This window comes from Gallinula chloropus (genome assembly GCF_964237585.1).
Source record: "Gallinula chloropus genome assembly, chromosome: 4".
In the NCBI taxonomy this organism is placed as follows: Eukaryota; Metazoa; Chordata; class Aves; order Gruiformes; family Rallidae; genus Gallinula; species Gallinula chloropus.
Genome location: NC_140088.1, coordinates 67484451 through 67493878, shown reverse-complemented (window position 1 = coordinate 67493878; position 9428 = coordinate 67484451). Strand labels below are relative to the sequence as shown.

The window sequence follows — 9428 nt, the reverse complement described above, 5'->3', positions numbered from 1 at the left end:
TCATTATTTAATCACAGGCTCATTAAGATCCATACATATTTAATCAAGACTGTAACTCTGGAGGTACTCTAAATACCTCTACAGGCAGTAGTGTATATCTTAGCATGTAGCATCTTGAATTTTGACATTCAGGTGATTGTGCTAATGCTGAGTTAAAATCCAGACTTCTGGCACTAATCTTCAAAAGCAAGCAATCACTTCCCAATGACACCACCAGTTTATTTATACTCAGCAAGCTGCCTATTTAAAAAAAACAAACCCAAAACCCAAGAAACAAACCAATGCTGAAAACAATGTGATTAAAAGAGAGTTCAAAACATCTAGGTCATCTAGCCATCTGTGTTACCACTGGGGCTGGTGGAAGCTGTGGTCTAAAGGTGTTTTCCGTCACCTACAAGAAAAGAGTTGCCAAAACAGGAATGCTGCTTTGTGAAGCAACTGTGCAGGTAGCAGAAACATTCAGCGGCTTCTCCTACTCCCACTCAGTCATTTTTCCTTCTGCCAGCACCTCCATCTGTGGTTACAAATCAGGGACCCATGAATCAGGCAGCTGACTTGACCAATGCCACTCAATCATGCTGCCAGATCTTCCACTGCTCATTTCCTGCAGCACAATCTGAAAGAAAGCCTGTTTCCATGCCTGAACCAGTCTGGACAAAGATAAATCTGAAGGTTGCCTAGTGACTACCATATAAACATACAAAAAGTCTGATGATCTAATCTACAAGACTTTGGTTATTTGGTATAATTAAGTGGAGAAGATGCCAAGAAAATAATTACTGGAAAGTTTTCTTTTGACAAACTTATGATAGAAATTTTTCAACAGCTTCAAGGAACTCCGTGGATGAGCTAAGCCCTTCCAAGTCCAGCAGATTGCCCTTTTTATCACAAAAGTGAAATAATTCAGTGTCTTCCTCTTCCAATTCCTCTCGAAACAGGTTGCTCTCCGAGGTAGGGATGATGATGATGCGAGGGACTGCATTGCTAATTATAGAGCCCAGAACTCCGTTAACTTGCCTTTCTTGAGTCACCATCTGTGAAGTGTCTGAGTCTCTTCCTCTGCTGACACTGCTGCTATTCAAGCCAACAGGCAGAGAAGCTGTTCTCAGGGAGCTGGTCACGAGTGTTGCAGGGGAGCTGCGTAGGACTGACTGCCCAAGAGCCTTCTCCAAACAGCTGGAGGAGAGTGAAGCCTACAGTGGAGATATGCACTTTGGTGTTGTCACACAGCATATGACTATGGAAATAAGTATTTAAAATTCATTACAGCTAGTCACTATTTGAGTCACCAGTCATATTTTCTGAACACTTGACTAGAAAGAGGGTAAAACATGATGTGTTAACATCTGCAGTTTGGAAAACAGAATGTTAAACAAAGCAAAAGTAGACATGTTCAAATACCAGAGGTGACCAAAAAAAAAAAAAAAAAAAAAGAAAAAATAAGAAAAGCCCATTCCTATATCTGACTTTTTTATGTTTAAAAAACATATTTTCCATTTTTAACACATGTCTAAGTACTGGATATTTATACGTCACTCTCTCTCTCATGGAAGACATCTCGGATAAAACTCAAACACACTGTATTCTTTATTTGCCTATACTGTCATCATCCTTGTGACAATCTCTGGGTGTCCCCAAATCGTTCCTGGTACTGCCTCAGGGAAGTTGGTGGCTTTGCATTCTTATATTGGACATTTCACCAACAAAGAAGGGAAAAACAGTGACTGTGGCTTTATGCTTTGCTAACCATTTCCTATCTGTGTATTTTGAGAGAAATTCAATTTCCAACTTGACCCTGATGGCAACTCCCTAGTGACCTTTCCATAACTCTTTGTGCATTCCCATGAAGATTAATAGAATTCAGACTATGACTAAGCTTTACTCAAATTGTTACAAAGCCACTTTCAGAGTTATCGGTCTGATTGTAAAGTGTAATTAATTAGCTACACTGAGTCTCTCCACAGATTGAGCTTCCCATAATAGTTTTGTAAATTTTTTCTTTGCTTGCAAATATTCCTGTTCCAGGCATAAACCTCGTTAATTCAACTGTAGTCTTCTTGAAATGTTCAGCCATGTAATTCCCATGGATTTACAGGGGTTTGGTGCCCAAGCATCTTTAAAAAATTAGATCAATTTCTACCATGTTTACAGCAAACAATCCCTATTGATAAATCATTTCACTGCACCTACCCTAGTGGAGGGAAGAACAATTTGCTAAAAAAAGTGGTTTAAATCAACCCAACAGAGAAAAGTCTGTTCTTATAAACCAACGATAACAACAGAATGAAGAAAAACAAAACAGAAACCTACTCCTCCCAGTTTCAAGTACAGTTTTCACTGCAGCAGAAGGACGGGTTTCTTTTGAATGGGGCTTAGTAGGCAGGCCAGCACTTCTAAGTTTTTTTCAATACTTTTAGTGCCAGATCATTCCTTTGGCACAAAGCCTAGATGCACAGAGCACACTTGGAATTTGAAATCAAGTATCCAAACCTGTCTTATTCCCATAATACAGGCCTGTAATTTAATGCTTCCAAAGAGGCCTCCTCATTGCCACGCCAGGTTTCCAGGTGTCAGACTACATCAAGTGTGCTACCACCCTGACTAACTGTGGTAAGTCGTGGGGCTGGACCATATCTTTGTGGCAGCATAGAAGACAGTCCCGTGTGGTTTTATGCTCTGGAAAGCACCAAGGGCATGACACGGATTGGCTTTTTCACTTTCACTAGAGGTATGACTTTTCCTTTTTGATAACTCATCTGCAACTGTGCATAAAGGAGCCCTGATCTTAGTCAATGAAAATAATTTGGAGGCATCTAAATTTTTCAGATGTTGCTGAGGTGGTCTTTTTAAAGAAAGCAAAAGAAGTGTAAGATTCTTTTCCTAAAAAAAAAAAAAATAAAAATTAAATATAATATTTTGTTAAATCAAAAAAGGTGACCCTTCACTAAACTCACATTGGTATTTCCATAAGTGAGCATTTTTGGTAGTGCCATAACTGGAATTTTGATCTAGACAATCCAGTAATGCTATTAAAACCTTAAAACAAATATCTAAGAATGCAGTGTGATTTCTTTAGGGTTAGTTGGTGGGATTTTTAAGGATAAATAAGGGTGTCATTATAGCAAAACACTCTAATAGAACTTGACAAATAAATATTTACTCTGACAGAATTCATGCATTTAGCTAGCACAGAGAGGAGCTTCACACCCCACAGGAATCTTTGCTGAAAATACTGAGAAAAGAAAACGAGGCTTTGAACATTCAATGTAAATAAACTCCACACACCTCAGTGAACACAACTGAAAGCCTCAGTAGGAAGGTACTCAGTTTAAAGGATTTTTTATTAAAATAATCTAACAGACGTCTTTCAAAATTAAAATATAGTATCTGAGCCTTTTTGTGGGCTACATGGTGACTAAATTGAAGAATACAGAAATATTTATTATATCGCTGAACACTTTAATGCAAGCAGATTTATTTTCTTTCTACCTCCTTGTGAGACTGAAAACTGGTGATTCTCCAATATCTGGAGACAATCTCTTGTCTTTGCCATTTGCCCACAGCCTTGGACACACCAGGCTACTGATGGAGGACTGCAGAAGAGGGTAGTAGATTTGAGCCCATGTTGCCTGTCACCACACTTGAAGCCATTGTTTTTCCATCAATAAATACTATTTACAGCAGCTTCAGGAAAAGACCAATGTTTCTCAGGAGTTCATCTTAGGGAGACACACAAAAGAAGATGGGACAAATGCATGCAGGAACTGGCTCATTGGATGGCTATACATATCCAGAACAGATTTTACTTTGAATGATGCTGTCTCTGTACAGTTAGCCTTAGAGCTGGAAGGGAACACAGGGGACAGAAGCAGACGCTGTAGCCACCCAAGGTGTAGGTGTTTGGTTACACATGCTACAGTAATCCCATGAAAGGGTGTCTTCATCAAAAAATGGCTGCTACTCAGTCTAGCCACAGGTAGGGGATTGCAAGTCCTTATTTTCTTGAAAACAAACACTGCTATGTGCTTGACATTGTGCCACCCATTCAAATACTTGCTTTGAAACTGGTGATACACTTCTGGCAGAAGCTGGCTCATGAGTGACATGCTGCTCCCATTCTCAGCAGTTCCTCAGGTAATGGGGCTGGCTCCTCAACAGCATGACACCAAACCTCAGTGATTTGGGCAATGAGTGTGATGCATCCACAGAAGATGCGCTGTGTACTCACCGTCTCCTCTTTGAGTGAGGGAAGGGTGGCAGCTGCCAGACTCTCCCACCCTTAGGGAGAAATGGGACTTTCTTTCTCATCTTCCCCCTCAACAAAAATAAAATGTTTTAATGTACACAGAAAAGAAGAAAAAGTGTGGCTTCTATCATGGCAAACTCTTGTTTCGCAGCCCTGACTTTTTAATAAAGGAGGCAGACACAAGGTGGATGTGAGGGCCAGGATGGGAGGAACCAGAGCTGGGGTAGATAAACAGGCAAAGATGCAGTGAAGTCAACTTCTTACATTTGATGCTACTGACTGTGCTAGAGCTGAGCCAATGCTGGCTTTCCAAAACCAGGCAATGTCTCAGTGAAAGAAAGTTAATGAGGCATTATTGTCTTTCTCATTGGTCACAAAAAAAGAAAGAAGTGCAAGGGTGAAGACCACCTCAGAATCAGTGTAAATAAAGCCTACAGATAAAACAGATGGGTAGAAAGGCTGAATTATTTTCTCAGAGATGATGTCCTGTAACAAGACAAACTCTAAAATGGACTATACCCAGTGAAGATTTCTTCCTTACCTTTTCTGCAGTTGCTGCATCACAGCTGCGGGCCTTTGGGAGCAGGTCTCTCTTCTCCTGTCTCACACTTGCTGAGAAAGAGTGACTTCGGCGAGGCTGCAGTTTGTTGTGTGCTGAATCTACAGGGTCAAGCTCTACATCGCTCCAGGTCTATATCACAAATGATGAAGGACTTCATTCTTACATTCTTTCTCAAATGCTTGAAGTTCTCAATCTCTAGCAGAAACCATGCATGCTTACAGAAAACTAAAACTGTTCTAGCACAGGTTGTACACTCAAAATTCCCCTAGGAGGCTGATATTTTATCGTCACTTACCATGAACTATTTTTCTGAACAAAAAAAAAAAATCTTTGAAGTAATGAAAAACTATTTAATCTCTTTTCACCAGGATGTTTTTCACCCTTTTTTATCTCATTGTTTGTTCTATGCTTAAAGACAAATTATGACCATCATTCCACTGTTTTCAACACCAGCTTTTAAAGATGGATGGATGGATGGATGGATGGATGGATGGATGGATGGATGGATGGATGGATGGATGGAAAGGGCTCCAGGCAAGTAGGAAGCTAGTGCATAATTCCACTGCCCTTGCTACCTGCTTATTTCTCCTCCGGTGTAGAATGAAACTGTAAGTACAACTTTATGTTACTCACCAGTATGTTTGCACCCTACACTAATATGTGATAACACACAAATGAAAGTGTTGGTGTCAGCAGCTGTGTCTTTTGCAGCGCTGCTGGTGTCATTCCTGCCTGTCAATGCTTTATTGGAGCATTCCAAAATTTCCCTTGGTGCTTCTGTCATGCGAGAGTCATTGAGCTTAGCTTTTATTTCAGCAGCTGCTGTTTCAGCTAAAAACTGTGCAGCTGCACTGAGCTCTCAGTTACTCTAAGAACAATTACCTTCGGCTGCATCAACTTGGCACAACCTGACACTGCATATTGCTAACAGTGGGTGTTTTATTTGAGACCCCAAAACCAAAGTTGTCTCAAAGGCTGCTATCCACATTATCCCATCTCTTTAAACATCAATCCCAACCAAGCACAATGACCCGCTAACCCAAACAAATCAAACCCAAGTAGTAACCAACAGTGAAGAACAGAAAGCTTCTAGGATCAGGATGGGTGATCCAGCTGAAATTACTTCATTTGACATCAAACAAAGAATTAATGAGTAGAGAATTCAGGAATAAATTTTAAGTCAATGAAAATGTAAATGTAAAAGGAGCAAAAATGCTTAGAAATAATTAAATGAGGAACCTCCCTGGTTTAAACTATGCCAGAACAATTCCATGTCACTACACGTGCTACCTGCAGCCAATGAATGAAACACAAATGTAAACAGACAAGTAGCCCCCCATGAACTCAAGAGGGATACAGATATTTGTGGGTGCTCTGTTTGCTCAGGCTGTTACACAATTCCCCACAAAATACACTCTTTTTTATGATAGGACATCAGCATGTTGCATGTACTAACCTCATATTGCACAGATAATCTGGGTATTTTACAGTTTACGAAGTCATCAGAGTTGATACTGTCATGCATCGTTGTGCAGTCGGTGGTCTGTGAATGGAATTAAATCAGCAGGATAGATTAACTCATTTTCATTTCCATTGCAACAGAAATATTTATGCATTTATTTATATCTTCAATGCTAAATTTCATAGCCCATAGAAAGTGAGTCACTCTTTTTTCCCTATCTCATCAAGGTCTTTTTGCAGTAACCAGATAAACATAAAAGTGCCCTGAAGACTATGAGAACCTAGGGAAGCAAATTTGGGGATCCTCATGCTCTGGGGTGTGGTACAGTAGCATCACAACCCACAAGAGTCCCATCACACACTTCAAACTCCATTGGACTCTGATCTGAAAGACAGTATTCAAAAAAAGGCTTTGACCAGGCTAAAAGAGGCCTTTCATTCTTCTATTTATCATTTTAATTTAATAGAAATTTAATGGGACACATATTTTAGGAAACACTATAGAAAAAGTTTGACTCTTCTAGACCAGGTCTCTCCTGAGACATAGCTTGTCCATTGCATGGGATTTAAATACCTTCTAATTTTGAATAACAAAACATGCTCCATTTAAGTGATTTCTTGATCTTTAAGCATTATCATCATTACCTGTCTGCAATCCAGTAACCTGCAGGCTGTTCAGTGACAGCCGAGAATGCTGCTGGGATACATGATATACTGTCACAAAGTGGAAGAGGATCCTTGTCCCCAAAAAGTTCATAACTTCACAAGCTGCACAGCTGAGTCTACCTATAAAGTACAATTAGTTGTTTTAACTGGAAGTCTACGTGATGTGACTGTATGGTTAATGTGCAAGAGAGGTGGCATCATGGACTGTGAAGTAGCCTGTCTTCTGTAATGGGGTGGATACAGTGGGTCTTCACCTTAGGCACTTAAAGCATTGGGGTTTTGTGTAGCTCCATGGTCTGACCCTCACAGCAACGGCAGCCTGTGGGTTACAGCACACAAATAGTCCCATCCTTGCTTAGACGCTGCCACATGGCTGGAGGGGAGAGCCAAGTGTTTGCCATTCAGCCTGCCAGAGTGATTTACACCTCAGTAAAGGTTATTGACTGCAGCCATTGCTCCAGGAGGTGTCTTATGCCCAAGCTGAGTGCCGAGCAACACAGGTCCCTGGGAGGGGAACAGGGGGACAAGCCCAGCCTCTTGTGTGACTGCTATCCCTCCCCAGGAGCTGCATTCCCAGTGCCTCTGCAGGCAAGGTCAGCTTCTTGTGACTTGCAGAGGCAAACAAGGTCATGTGAGAGGGGCTATGAAGAGCCCCAAGGGATCTTTTCATTTTCTGCTCCCTCAATCTTACTGCCATGAGACCTGGTTTCTGTTTAATTCTGCTTGGTTTGGAAGGAAGGGTTCATTCCACTTTGTTCCCCCCTAATGCATTCTGAACTGACAGATTAAGCATCCCAAATTTCTAACCTGTGACTATTGCCTAGGAAAAGCCTTCATGCTGTAGGTAACTGCTTCTTCATGCTATGCTTTAGCCAAACTATCAGGCTTACTGAGATGTGGAGTACACTGCATATAAAACACCCCACCTAGCCCCAGGTGTGTGAATCTTCCACTCCTCACACTTAAATTCAAAAACAAATAAAAATGTTTCCTGTCTACAGAAAATGGGCTTCCTTTAAAATAATAAAACAGCTATTGGATAGGTTAGAAATCTTTGGATGGAGATAGTTTTTCTGACCTCCAGTCTCACCAGATACTGAGCTATGTAACAGAGGCTTGGAGACATGGAGAATGCCTGACACTGGCTCCTTTTAATTCACATTAAAGATTTAACCCAAACATTCATGGTCCCAGTAAGCACCTGAGTTGTGCGGATATGCTGGCCCGGATGCTTTTTCTGATCAGAACTCCCAGAAAGGCTTTGCAGAAATCACGTCATATGACCCAAAAAATTTAGCTATGCACCACCTTTTTTCCATTCTCTGGTTTTGAATATTTGTTTATAGAATCACTAATTTTTTGAATGGGAAATACATTATACTCACTTTCCTTCATGGAAACAATAAAAGACTTACAGCTTCTCCAGTGGAAATGGATGAAACACAAGTACTCTTGGTCCTGCCAGCAAGAGACTGATGGCTGGAGAGAGAGGTCCTGAATGAGGATTCATTTATGGAGCCTCTCAGGAGGTCGTTCTTCGATATTCGGATTAGGAACCTCAAGCAGGGAACAGCATTGTGGATGGTTTTTCTAAAAAAAAAACCAAAACAACCCAGAAGACAAAACCACAAATGGCATATTGATGGTGATGCTTTGAAACTTATGTGGTAAAAGTAATGTCTCTTTCCATAACCTCAGCATGCCTTCTGTTTTAATTGAGGAGGTCTTAAAGACTACATGGAAACAGCATAGTGTATCTAGGGGAAACTCCTCAATGGGCTGAAAGGAAAATAGCAGGTGGCTTCTGGGCCTTGAATCAAAACACACATGGAAGAGCGTCATGGATAAATAGTAAGAGTTGAAAATATCTTGAAGACCATGATGGCTTCTTATTTAATTACAAGGTTAACCCAGAAAAATACCAGGTTAGCTGGTGTGCAGGTCTTCTCAGTGCAAAAAAGGAAGGGAGAGAGGGTCAGAAGAATCCAATATTGTTTATTTATATCATGGCAGCTCTTGTAAACTCCTATCAGGAATTAAAACTCTGTACAAGCATGGAGGAGAAGGATGACATAGGCCTCCAAGAACTTAAAACTTGCCTAATTCATTAAATAATAATCTCAGCAATGGTGTATGAGCCTATTCCTCCCAGCCCCAGTCCCTGAGTACTAACACCTCCCAAGTGCCACCTCATTGTTTCAGTCCAACAGATGAAGCTAATACTAGCACAAAGCTCAACGAATAAATCAAGTGGTGAGACAACAATAAGGTGTATGGAAAACAAGTGATACATGGGAAAGTGAAGGATGTTAGCATATTGACATTACATTGAGATGCAAGTCAAGTCAATGTAAATGGTAAAAATCTTTGCTTCTGTAGCTTTGTTGAATAACTATTAAATCTTAAGCCATTTTTATTTTCAGAAAAGATCACACATATTAAAGTCTCAGAGACCTGATCCTTGTGTCACAAGATGAGACTGCTAGTCTGTGA

General features: G+C 40.5%; 1 protein-coding gene across 1 annotated transcript in view; it reads right to left on the bottom strand.

Moving 5' to 3' along the window:
• Positions 1-803: 803 nt before the first annotated feature.
• The window catches only part of LOC311191151 (melanopsin-like), a gene marked incomplete at both ends in the record, with an annotated part of 28730 nt that continues 20105 nt past the window's right edge, over positions 804-9428 (bottom strand). The window contains 3 exons of the mRNA XM_084263250.1: positions 804-1193; positions 4788-4937; positions 8351-8525. Coding sequence (XP_084119376.1) covers positions 804-1193; positions 4788-4937; positions 8351-8525 — 715 coding nt within the window. The remainder of the gene's footprint in view (positions 1194-4787; positions 4938-8350; positions 8526-9428) is intronic.